The sequence below is a fragment of the Phyllostomus hastatus genome, unplaced genomic scaffold, assembly GCF_019186645.2.
Source record: "Phyllostomus hastatus isolate PE091 unplaced genomic scaffold, TTU_PhHast_1.1 phas_contig_86, whole genome shotgun sequence".
NCBI classification, from domain to species: domain Eukaryota; kingdom Metazoa; phylum Chordata; class Mammalia; order Chiroptera; family Phyllostomidae; genus Phyllostomus; species Phyllostomus hastatus.
Genome location: NW_025333977.1, coordinates 93950570 through 93964207, shown reverse-complemented (window position 1 = coordinate 93964207; position 13638 = coordinate 93950570). Strand labels below are relative to the sequence as shown.

Here is a 13638-nt window from a genome sequence, read left to right as displayed (position 1 = left end):
GCCAAAATGAAGTGTTTCCTGAGATCACCCAGTCTTTTTTCAGATAATGCTTATTCCTAAAAAAGTTTTTCTTATGTTTAGTTAAAATTTGTGTTTAGTTAAAACTTGTGTGTCTGTATTTTTCAACCACCAATCCATGCTCTATTGTCTGGACTTTCACAGAGTAGTGTCCCCCTATTTAGCATGATAGGCTCTCGAATATTTGGAGAGAATTACCAGGTACCTTCTGTATTATATCATATGTAATACTATAGTAGTAAGGGTATGTAGTCTGCAGATAGGCTGACTGAATTTGATTTTTCTTTTAAATTTGATTTCTAGCTTCACTGCTTACTAGCTGTGTAATCTCATCTTCTGTGCCTCAGTTTTCTCATCTGTAAAATAGTAATAATATATCTGTATCAAAGAGTTGTGAATATTAAGAGTTTTAATATTCTCATTAAATAATTTTGTTTAGTTTATTGATTTTAGGGAGGGAGAAAGAGAGTGAGAGAGAGAAACAATGATTTGTTGTTCCACTTATTTATGCATTCATTGGTTGATACTTGTATGTGCCCTAACCAGGGATTGAACCCATAATCTTGGCGTATTGGGATGATACTCTAACCAACTGAGCTATCTGGCCAGGGCTTTTAATATTTTTAAGGTGTTTACACATATAGGTATTATATAAGTGCTCGTTGTTAGGAGGAATAGTATAATGTTTCTTCTTTGTAGCTTGACATCAGACTCTAGAAGAGTTCTTGCTACACTAGTCATTTTTGAATGGGATTGGAGTGAAAAATAGGGGTGATATAACATACTTCATATTTTACCATACTTTTATATTAAGAGTTTACTTTTTACAATAATAATATTCATGAGGGGAAACTTGGCAAAACCTTTTTGGTATAGGGGATGCACGAATACTACAAGGCAGATAATTACTACTACTAAATAATAATAGCTAATATTTACAAGCACTTACTGTGCGCTAGGGACTGAACTACGGCTTTACATAGCCCATGGATTATCCCATTTAAACCTCATTTGTTAGATGATGCAACCTAGGATTGGAAAGAGTAAGGAATTTGTCCAAGTTTTCATGGCCAGTAAGTGGTAGAGATGAGATTCATACTTTTAATCTGATTTTTAATCACTACACTGTGCTGATGGTGATGTTAAAGATTTTTACATTTCTTAGAATGGAGCATGGATACAAAATATTGATTAATATTGCTATAAATATTTGATTAGAGGTGTTTATATAAGACAGATGAGAGATTTTGTTGAATGTATGTACTCAACTGAAATACAGGTAAAATGTATTAGTATTACTATTATTTACTAAAGGCCTTTGTAACATGTTAATATTATGGTTGCCTTATGGTTTTTTTTTGTTTGCGAATTTTACTTTAGCCTTAAGTAACTAGTCAGACAACTCCTTTCTCTTGCCTCAAGTCCCCATTGTGACATTTTATATTTTCTGTATTATTATTTTTAACCTGGTGGAATAGATCCAGTGTCACAAGATCTAGCATCCCCAGATATTAATTTGGCTTTCAAATATTTTTAAAACCATGCTGGCAGCATTTTAAATGTGAGAAGGAGTGCCTTTGCTTTTCTACTATAATGATATTCACCATGTGTTTGGCTGGTTAAGTTGAATCATATGACAAGATGGTTCAGTACTTTAGGAAGCAAGCAGTTACAAAATAAAGCAAATTTTTATTACCAGTATTTATATTTTACCACAATATAAAACATAAAATAAACAAGAAAGCAAAGCAAAACCTGAGTGGGGAAAAAAGATGAATTACAAAGTGTCATGAAGAAACTTGAGAGTGATAGATATGTTCATTATCTTAATTTTGATGATTTAATGGATGTATAGGTATGTTAAAACTCATTAAATCATATACTTTACATATGTACAGTTTATCATTTGAGAATTATACTTCAGTAAAGCTGTACAAATATAATATATATTACCCCTTCCCCCGACACAGAGAGTGAAGACGTCTGGGAAATTCCTGTAAACATGACTTTGGATGTGTAAACATTAAGGAATTTAAATTCCTTGCAGTTATGGAAAATAACTGATGAAAATATGAAATGGCATTTACTTGATTTCTTATGAACCCTTAAAATTTTTGTATCATGTATGAAAGTAAAAGTACCTTTAAAATACTACCTATTTGTAATGTCAGAAGAGGGAGGAGCAGATATTTAAAAATTCTTTATTACTTAAGTTGAAAAGTTACCAGGAAACCTTAGCTAACCTATCCTGTAGGAAAGATCTAAAAATCTGTGTATGTGACAAATCAAACAGCCTCTGAACCAGTAGCCAGGTAAGTTCTATCTGATTGGTGCTGGGGCCTTGTTTACCCTTAAGTAACTCTGACTTTTTTTTATTCCACTGCTCAGTTAGGCTGGCCTGACTTAAATGTGAAAAAACACAGAGGGGCCTGGCTGGATAGCTAAGTTGGTTAGAGCATGGTCCTGCCAAGGTTACGGATTCGATCCCCAGTCAGGGCACATACAAGAATCAACTGATGAATGCATTAAGTGGAACAATGAATTCATGGTGTTTCTCTTTCTCTCTCTCCCTCTCTCTCAAATCAGTACATAAAATTAAAACAAAACACAAGGAACCCATGCTGTAGAAAGAATGTTCTTGATATAAAGAAACAACAGTAATGAGACAGCTTCTTTTTAAAAATCTTAGGTTTCTGGAAGACAGCACAATATTATTATTAGTAAGGACTTAGGAATTAGGCAAGCCTGAATTTAAATCCTGGCTGTTCTGCTTACTAGCTGTGTGATCTTAAATGGGTTGCTTAACTCCCCTGATCCTTAGTTTTCTCATTTGTAAATTGAGGCTAATAATACCTGTATATATGTGTACTAATTGCCTAGTACAGTACCTGGAACATAGTAACTATTCAAAAAAGATAGCTATTATTATGACTGTTGTTATTAACTTACTTCCTTGTAAGACATTTAGATTACTAGACATACTTTTTGGAATATATGTATCATGTATTCTGAATGAAAATCAGGAAGGAGAGGAAATCAGTTTCTAGAGACCCCAAAGACAATGTAGTGCCTATCTGTGTAGAAACTGTTACAGAGCATTGTAAAAATTAAATTTTTTATTTAAAAAAAGTAAAGCCTATAGAAAAGTTGAAAGGATATCAAAATGAACTCCCTTATGCCCCACCTAGATTCATACATTGATAATGTGTGCCGTATTTGCTTCACATTTCTTATATGTAATATAACATACACTTTTTCCTTTTTATTTTTTTCTGATGGTAAATTGCAGAGATCATAACCCTTAATCCCTAGATATTTCAGCATTTATCTTCTAAAAATAAGGACAGCCCTGATTGGTGTGGCTTGGTGGACTGAGCACCAGCCTGTTAACCAAAAGGTTGCTGGTTTGATTCCTGGTTAGGGCACATGCCTTATGGGCTGGGTCTCCAGTTGGGGGCATGCGAGGGAAACCAATCCATATATCTCTCGCACATCAATGTTTTGCTCCCTGTCTTTCTCCCTTTCTTCCCTTGTCTCTAAGAAATAAAAATTTTTAAAAACATGGACAGTTTTTTTATATAACATGCTATAAAATCAAATCTGTGAAGTTTAATATTGATGCCTAATATTACCTGATACATAGTTTATATTCAAATTTTATTGGTTGTCCTAATAATTATTCTTTTTAACAATTTTTCCTCCAATCTAGAATTTTGTATTACATTTAGTTTTCATTTCTTTGGTTTCTTAACATACAGCAGCCCCTCAGCCTTTTGTTGTTTTTTATGATTGACGTTTTTTCAAGAATAGAGGCTTGTTTTGTAGACAGTCCTTTAATTAAGGTCTGCCTGCTTATTCCTCATATACCCATACAGATTATGCATTTTTGGCAGATAATGTATCCTCAGTGCTTCACATAAAGAGGCATTATTGGTGATATTAATTAACTTTATCACTTAGCTGAGAGATTTTTTCACTATAAAGGTAATGCTTTCCCTTTGTAATTAGCAAGTAATCTATGGGGAGATACTTTGAAACTGTATAAATATCCTGTTCCTCAACAAACTTTCCCAGTGGTTTTAGAATTTTAAAGAACTTTTTTTACATAAACATGTGGTTTCGTTACCTTGATTGAAGACTTCTTTTTAAAAAAATTTTATTTATTTATTTATTTTTAGAGAGGGAAGGGAGGGAGATAGAGAGAGAGAGAGAAACATCAATGTGAAGTTGCTGGGGGTCATGGCCTGCAACCCAGGTATGTACCCTGACTGGGAATTGAACCTGCAACACTTTGGTTCTCAGCCTGCGCTCAATCCACTGAGCTACGCCAGCCAGGGCTGATTGAAGACTTCTTGAGAAAATAGTTTTTACTTTAAAAATTGTTATAGTACCTTGTACACTGTTTTTTTAAAGTTTTTTTTTTTAAGATTTTCTTTATTTTTAGAGAGAGGGAAAGGGAGAAGTAGAGAAACATCAATGTGTGGTTGCCTCTGGCATGCCCCCAAGTGTGGACCTGGCCCATAACCCAGGCATGTGCCCTGACTGGGAATCAAACCGGCAACCTTTCAGTTTGCAGGCTGGCACTCAGTCCACTGAGCCATATCAGCCAGGGCACTGTAAGAACTATTAATTACCTGATCTTGAGCTGTCCATCACCAGATTGCTGATAATATTTCTCCAATGGATTTTGTCTGCTTATCCTGAGAAGAACTTAGTGGATACTTAGAGAAGTCTTGTCATATGCAAGTGAGAAATGCTCTCTAAATGGACCAATTAGGCATTCTTCGCAGGCCTCTCAGACAGTGACATAGGAATAGTAATACAGACCTGGATATTTTGAAATAATAATAATAATGAAGAAGATGGAGAAAAGCTCTGATCATCATCACTGGGAAAGCTTGTAAAAGTATAGTATCCTTCTTCCATTTTAATTCGCATTTGTGATGAAAGGGAGTTTCTGGGTGGTGTTCATCTTTCACTTTAGACTCACATTTTTTTTTCTTTGTCAGCATTAGGGTGTCACCTTCAGTCTCTAAGAATTGGGTCAGGTTTCTTATAGATCTTGTCACATTGCCACTGGAATTTAACTGGAGGGAAGAAAGTAAGGCTGAATGTTTTTGTTTAGATGAGAAGGGCTTACTAGAGTCAGTGAGGCAGAGTAGAATGTCCTCATTCTGTCTGGCAGTTGTTGTTTCCCACCTCTGCCCTGAAGGTCTTTCTTCTGTCTTTCCACTGTACCGTATCTTGGGCAGAGATAGCAGCTGATCACTAAAATTCCTCTGTCCCCGATTTCTGGCTCATGCCTAAAATTTCATCAATACCAAAAAATTAAGTTGCTTGTATACATTGTTACTCAAGAAAAATGCAGATATCCTTGCTGGGGATTGGAGAGGTAGCACAAGCCAACATCTCAGCATGAAATATCAAACATTTGGACCGTTTATATGATAGTTAGTTGATAAAAGCTCTCTGCTAAATGAGTCAGTGATGAGTAAGATTTTTTCCTGGGGGAAGGAGAAGCCTGGGGTGGGGTTTTAATAGTTGGGGACTCTGAACATTATGTAAGGGGCTTAAGACTTGGAAAGCGTAAGGGGAACTGTGTGTTGAAGAAAGAAAAGGAAGGGCATTTAAAAGATGCAGTACATTTACACTACAATTTCTATAGATCCTTAGTGGAGCGGTCTCTGAAATCTACAGAGCATTTAGAGTTAAGAAATCCATGCTTTGTTAAATCAGGAATGGTGATGACCATTCCTTTAAAAAAGGCCCTTTTCCCTGTCTGCACAGAAGACATATCTTTTATATTTCCTTTCACTGATCATACCTCCAGATATCCCAGGAATGATATACTGTTAAAATCTGTATAACTAACTTTCTCAGCCAAGTTATTCCAATCTTTTGAATGTAATCAGAATATGAAATTAGTAGTTAGTATGCAGGCTTCATTGGTCAGGAGGAATAATTTCCAAGTCAGGTGATTAATTGTGGCCATTGTTCCACAGAGAGGCATTTCAGAGTTTCTACTGGATCCTGTGTTTTGTGAAGCTTTGTTTTTTTCCAGATGCAGTCGGATCTTTGTGAAATGTGTGCTATGGAATTGATCTTTTGCTGAGTATATCTGTGTTAACATCTCTGAAATACTGGTGACAGACTTTTTTCTACCTCAATGAGAAAAAATTCTTTTTCGCTTTGTATGACCGGTTAAAAGAAGATGGATGCACAGAGTTCAGCCAAAGTCAACACAAGGAAGAGGAGGAAAGAGGTACCTGGACCCAATGGGGCAACAGAGGAAGATGGGATTCCTTCTAAAATGCCACGCTGTGCAGTTGTAAGTAAGGAAGAGATTTCTGTGTTGTGCATATAACCCAGGGGGAGGGTAGAAAACTGTTGCAGCATTACTTGTCTTCTTAAATAATGGAGGGAATGAATAGTAAGTGTGGTGGATAGTAAGTATTTTCACAGTTGTAAATCTTATGCTTTCTTACTAGATTATAACTCAGCTGTACATTGAAATTGGAAAACGAATGTGAGGAAAATTTGGAGATTGTGTTGTATATTAAGCTAAAGATCAAATTCAAACTAATAGAGAAATTGGGACTCTAGGCAGTGATCTGATCTTGGTATCATCTCATGGTGTTTAGTTTTCTGTGTCTTACTGTCTTTTCTTCCATATCACTTACCCCCCCATTACTGCTTATATCTTAGATGAGAACTTTTTTCTGTTACTGCTTACCTTATGATCCTTTATCTCTGGAACATTATCTTTGTATTTCTATTGCCAAGCCTTCAATGAAATACCCCATTCCAAATTGCTCATCCTGCCTCAGGTTTACATCCTTACTAAATCTTCCTCCCCCCAAAAACATGTCAAAGAACACACAATTGAAGTGATTGTTGATATACAATATTATGAAGTCAGTGTTTCAAAATCCCAGTGACAAAATTGCATGTTTCTATATTTTCTTAACCTGTGATGTCCATTAGTCAGAGATCAAACTGTACTTTCCGTTGGCTCGTTCTGAAGCCTCATAACCCAAATGGAAAAACATTTCTACTCTGACACAGTTAACAGTTGTTCCAAACCAATACTCTATCTTTGATGCGTGGGTCACCGGCCAGCAGTGATCATGGAATGCTGCGGATGGCTCATCGAGACTTGAGAAAAAACATGCACAGAGACAGACCAGTTTCTGTGGAGAAGTAGGGACGGAACGGCCACCCCCTCTAGTGGGGAGCACCTTGGCCACCCTGTCTCCTGGAGGGTGCCATGGCCACTCCTCACGTGGGGAGCGAGCACCTCGTTCCCCCTCTGGAGAGGCTTTTTATTGGTTTCGTTTGAATAAGAATTCAAGTAAAAGCTCATTACTCATTGCTAGGAAGTAAGGATCAAACAATAGATAACAAGGAAGTCTGAGGGCCTATTTTGAGTCAGGGTCAAACAGCTATAAGACTTTAAGTAACAAAGTAACTTCCTCCTTGGACCCTTCTCATTCAACTGAGAGCATTCTAAACAAAGCAGGTGTCACAGGATTTTACATATTCTTTCTTAGGCCTGATCACCTGAGGAATCCACCCTTTTCAGCACAGAGCTGCACCACCCTGTCATTGTTTCAGGCTTAGGTGGAGCAAGGGAAGTAAGGCAACTAAGAGATAAGGAGATTTTCTCCCAGACGATGAGGACTCAGGCTGTCAAAGCCGAGGAGCGAGTGTCCATCACTCCCTTTTGCTGTAGCCCCCAAAGTCCTTCTTTTGGGGGCCTCCCACGTGATCGTGCCTGTCTTAGATTGTTCCCCCCTTGGGGAATCTTACCCGTCATTGGCTAACCGACCAAGCTTTGGGGTTCAGTTATGAATGAAGCAGCAGAAGCAGTGCTCCTGTCAGGGAGATAAGCTTTTGTCTCCTTGCTGGCTTACTGTTCCAAGGGCGTTCCCTTAGCCTTAGCCTAGGCGGGGGTTTCAGCTTCTGATACCAGGCAGGGCGGTTCCCAACATATCTTGAGCAATAAAAGCAACTGGACTTCACAGATAGGAAGCATGTGTTCCAGGCCTGGTATTGATGACATTTGTGGGGCAAGTGTATTCCTTTCCTATTGCTGCTGTAACAAGTTACCACAAGTTCGGTGGAGTAAAACAATACAGATATATCTTTCAGTTCTGGAGGTCAGAAGACTGAAATGGGTCTTAGGGAGCTAAAGTCAAAGTGTTGGTTGGGCTGGAAGTTCCAGGGGAGAATCAGTTTCCTTGCCTTTCTAGCTTCTAAAGGCTGTCCACATTGCTCTGCTCTTGGTGCCAGCTAGCCAGCAATCCTGGCACCTTGACCACAACGTCTGTCACCACACCTCCTGATTCTGACTCTCCTTTCTCCCTTATTCACTTATCAAGACCCTTGTGATTACATTGGACATGCCAGGATAATCTCCCTGCCTCAAAGTCCTTTAATGTAATCATATCTTCAAGGCTTCTTTTGCCACAGAAAGCGTAGTCATATGTTATGGAGATTTAGGTGTAAATAGATACCATTATTCTGCATACAGCAGAAGTAAACTCAGAAAATGACTCAGCAGTCAACAAAACAGCACATTGTTAATTTCTGAATGTTTCTTAGACAGTTTAGGTTAAGGAGATGGTGGTAGACACCAATTCAACAACCTTACTTGGAGTATGAACAAATTATGACCAAGTAGGTGGTACTCTCAGCCAGTCGCCATAGCCAGTAATAGAGCAAAGAAGGCCCATCTTAGTGGAATGGACTCTGAGAAGACTTAAATTTTTGGTCCTTTGAATCTGAGGAATCTCAGCTCTTTAAATTACTTTACATCATATATTCATGTCACAAATCAGTTGAGTGGCTTTTGTTACCTATTCCACATTCTTCTCTGGCATATGCTGGCTATTTTGAATGGGCTAATGGTTAAAGATTCACTCACCCAACTGGCTAGACTGATCCTAATGAGGAGTATACATTAAATAAACTTGTTTGTCATCTCCATCATATACCTGTACTTTCTGTCTCGGAACCCCTTTCAATTTTGTAGCAAAAGCTAGCAAGATATTTTTTAAATAATAGCTTTATTGAGATCATATAATCCACTAATTTAAACTGTACAATTTAGTGGTTTTTAGTATATTCATAGAGTTGTGCAACCATCCCCACAACTAATTTTAGAATACTTTTATCACTACAAAAAGAAGCCCCATACACATTAGCAATCACTCCCTATTTCCTTCCAACCTCCCCAGCATCTAGAAACCACTATTCTACTTTCAGGCACTATAGATTTTTCTGTTCTGGTCATTACATACAAATGGCATCATACAATATGTGGTCTTTTGTGGCTAGCTTCTTTCACTGGGCATGTTTTCAAGATTCATTAGTGTTGTAGCATGTATCATTACTTGATTTGTATTTATTGGCTAATAGCATGCCATCAAATGTTATGTACCATTTTTTATTTATCCAGTCATTAGCTATCATTTGGATTGAGCAGACAAGATGTTATCACACATTTATAATGTGCCAGCGTGGCAGTAGGTAACTAGGAGTGTAAAGATAAGCAAGCTCTTCCCTCTGAGAGATGTGAGCAGAATGTAGAGTTCCAAGGCTCAGAGTTCATTAGCATTAGAAAAGTGCTTTCCTTGCAAGTGGGGAAAGGAATGGGAAGGATCACCAAGTATTAGATAGTTGGGTTGATGGTTCAGGATGACATGGATAGAAGAGAGGGCAAGAGCTGAGGAAAAATTAAGGGATAACTTTTATCACTAGTTTGTTTATAAATATAAAGAATTTACTGATACAGATATTTCTAAAGGTATAACCAAAAGGATCACAAAAATATTTACAAAGAATAAAACATTAGCTAATCTTAATATTTATCATATGTATGAATAAGTCACAAAGTACCTAAACTCTGGAGGAAATTGGCCACAATTCTGCTTATGGAGATCTCATAATCTCATTTCAGTCAACGTATATTGAGAACGTTTGTGTGTCAGTTGCTAGAATTACAGATACAAAAATGAAAAGATGACCTTGCCCTTAAGAAGTTCACAGAGAAATAGGGGATAGAGACATAATTAAGATACAGTATGAAAAAGGACAAATAGAAGGTTAGAGGAATTTTGACTGAGGGGTGTGGACAGCGGTTTTTGATAAGCTTCATTGAGGAGATTATTTCTGACTTGAACTTTGAAGGATAAGTAGGAATTCAAGAAATAGACAAGAGCTTTCCATACCTGTTGCCTCTCAGGTTGCACATATGAGGCCTTTCCACCACCTCTGAGATATGCTACTTTGCCTCCTACTTGCTGGCTGCCCTCTGGGACAATGCCTCCCCCAGCACCAAAGATATTCAAGAAAAACCTGAACAGTGTGGGCATAAAGAAAACAGCATAGGGAATATAGTCAATAATATTGTAATAACTATGTATTTTGCCAGGTGGGTACTGGAAATATTGTGGGGAACACTTTGTAAAATATATAATTACCTAACCACTATGCTGTACACCTGAAACTAATATAAAATAATATTGAATATAAACTATAATTGAAAAAGAAAATTATGAAATAAAAATATAGATAGATATCTAATTATTGATAGATAATATATTTATTGCCATTTTATTTTTCATATTTTGGTTTTTTTTTTTCCTTCTTCCTAAAGAAGACTCTTAAACATTTCTTGTAATATTGGTTTGGTGGTGATGAATTCCTTTAGCTTTTTCTTCTCTGGGAAGTGCTTTTTTTCTGTCCTTCAATTCTAAATGATAGGTTTTCTGGGTAATCTTGGTTGTAGGTTCTTGCTTTTTATCACTTTGAATATTTTGTGCCAGTCCCTTCTGGCTTGCAAAGTTTCTGTTGAGAAATCAGCTGACTGTCGTATGGGAGCTCCTTTCTAGCGAACTGCTTTCTCTTGCTGCTTTTAGGATTATTTGTCTTTAACCTTTGCCATTTTAATTATAATGTGTCTAGGTGTGGGCCTCTTTGGGTTCATCTTGTTTGGGAGTCTCTCTGCTTCCTGGACTTGTGTGTCTTTTTCCTTCACCAGGTTGAGGAAGTTTTCAGTCATTATTTCTTCAAATAGGCTCTTAATTCCTTGCTCTCTCTCTTTCTCCTCCATCTCGTATCCCTCCGATATAAATGTTGTTACACTTGATATTGTCCCAAAGGTCCCTTAATCTGTCCTTGTGTTTTTTGTTTTTTTTGGGGGGGGAGGATTCTTTTTTCTTTTTGCTGTTCTGATTGGGTGTTTTCTGCTTTGTTATCTACCAGATCCCTGATTTGATTCTTTGGTTCATCTAACCTGCTGTTGATTCCTTCTAGTGTAGTCTTCATTTTAGTTATTCTTTATTTCTGACTGGTTCTTTTTTAATGGTTTCTGTGTCCTTTCTATGTTTACTGTCTCTTTAAGTTCTCATTGAGTTCCTCCATTCTTCCCCTGAGTTCCCTAAGTATCCTTATAATCATTGTTTTGAACTCAGTATCTTGTAGATTGCTTCCCTCTATTTTATTTAGTTCTTTTTTCTCTTGTTCTTTCGTTTGGGTCATATTTCTTTGTCTCTCCATTTTGGCTGCTTCTCTGTAATTGTTTCTGTGTATTAGGTGTTTAGAGCTGTTAGGCCTCCCAGTTTTGGTGGAGTGGCCTTATGTAGTAAGCGTCCTGTGGGGCTCAGTTGCAGTCTTCCTGATTGCCTGAGCTAGGTGCTCCAGGAATGTCCTTTATGTAAGTTATGTGAACCTTCCTGCTGTAGTTGCTATTGGCCTGTCCATGGGTGGGATTCCTTGGGCTCACTGACTATGAGGATTGATCCTGACCACAGTGTACAAACTGCTGTGCAGGGGCTGGCCCCATGAATCAGAATCCCCCCAGGCAGGTTCTGGTGCTGGCTAATTATCTTCCTTTGGGTGTGCTGCTTGTGGAGCTAATTGGGTTGTGCTCTGATGTGGCCTGAGTCCTGTCACCAGGTGTGTTGGTTCTAGGGCAGAGGTGGCAAACACAAGGCCCATGGGCCAAATCCAGCCCTTCACCTTGTTTTATCTGGCCTAGCACCTTGTTTCTACCTGGAGGCAGTGCCAAGCTCTTTGCCCCTAGTTAGGGAGTAGTTACGTTTGTACAGTCCTAAAATTACATTAGGCCCTTTGAAGGCAACCTCGAGACTGATGTGGCCCCCGGTGAAAATGAGTTTGACACCCCTGTGTAGGGCCCCTTGGGAGGGACTCTGATGCAGGTCAGTGTCAGGTGCTGCCTGTTACCAGCCCTGGGATACCCATTTGGAGCTACAAAGTGATCCACAGTTTGTGGCTGCCACTGCTGGGCCTGGGTGTGTGGGGGAGGGCCCAAGCTGTGCACCGAGGCCCACTTTCAGCAGCACCGAGACTGGGGGCATGTAAGCAAAAGGCTTAGGGTACCCTGAGATCTGCCTCCACCTGCTGGCTTGCTGTTAGGCTAAGTTGCTGAAATAGTCTTTGGTGGTTTACGAGGTGTGTGAGGTAGGTTCCCAGTGAGTCACCAGGTAGAGGCAGATTAATATTGATTCAAACTCAGCACCAGTGCTGTGACTGAGGCCACTCAGCCAAAGTCTCAGGGTACACCAAGGCCAGCTGCCACTCGCTGAGTGCCTGCAGACCTTTGAGGTGGGGTAGGGTCTCAGGGAGTCCATCAGAGTGAGGCCAGCAGTGTTCATCAGACCCAAGCAGACCAAGATTTGGCTGTGTGAAGGGAGGGCTCTGCACAAGAATGGTATTGGGGGTTGGGCATGGGAGGGAAACATGCCCCCCACTGTAGTGCCACAGAACTCTCTCCCTCTTCAAGAGACTTTCAAGAGAGTCTGTGCCAAAGGCCCAAACTGTCCACAGCCATCTGACTCCTCAGCAGGGTGAGATCCCAGCAGGGCAGGGCTACCAGGTGTCGGGATGGTGGGGCTAGTGGATTTTTCATGAGGGGAGCAGCACTGGTCAGGCTAGGGGTGGAGGGAAATGTCCCCTGCCCTAGAGCCACACAACTTGGTCTCTGATACTCCCTGAATTTACTATCAAGAGCCCTCCAAAAAAGTCTACACCATGGGCCCTTGCAGGTGACTCCTCTACAGGTTATGAGTTCAGCAGGGCAGGGCAATAGGGAGTTGGGCTGGTGGGGCTAGTGCATTCCTCCAGGCTGATTCAGTATGGAGGGGAGTGCTTGACCCAGGAAGGATGGTGTCTGTGGAATGAGAAAGGAACCCAGTACAGGCACCCAGGCAGCTGTCCCTTCAGCTCTCCCTGGAGCCATGAAGCCCAGTCTGTTCTTATGTGACTCCAGTCTGCTCCAATCCACCCTCTCTCTGCAGGAGCCCAGGGTGAGTGGCCGGGAATGAGATTTTGGCACTGGCTCATTAACAGGAAACCTGGGTCTCTAAAAGACTCCTGTTTTTCCCTGGCATACAGAATCCTTGCTGATTTTTACAGCCAGATATTATGTGGGCTCCTCTTCTTGGCTCTGGTGCTTCGGGCTGGTGGGATTCACGTGTAGGGTTGAGATTCCGTGCTTTTTAGGGATCTCAACCTTTGCAGCTGAGATATGTAGTTGCAGTGCCAGATCTTTTATGTCTCTGCCCTTCGTATCAGCCTGGATTTGGCTTCTTTTAT

At 39.5% G+C, this 13638-nt stretch overlaps 1 protein-coding gene across 10 annotated transcripts in view; it reads left to right on the top strand.

The window, feature by feature from the left end:
- Positions 1–13638, top strand: part of PCYT1A (phosphate cytidylyltransferase 1A, choline) — a 58739-nt gene that overhangs the window by 10078 nt on the left and 35023 nt on the right. For 6 of the 10 annotated variants that reach the window (XM_045850983.1, XM_045850984.1, XM_045850981.1 and 3 more), the window contains one exon: positions 6227–6346. In XM_045850983.1, the coding sequence (XP_045706939.1) occupies positions 6230–6346 (117 nt within the window). In that variant the 5' untranslated portion in view covers positions 6227–6229. The remainder of the gene's footprint in view (positions 1–6226; positions 6347–13638) is intronic. The other 4 variants (XM_045850987.1, XM_045850979.1, XM_045850986.1 and 1 more) reach the window with 1 other exon arrangement.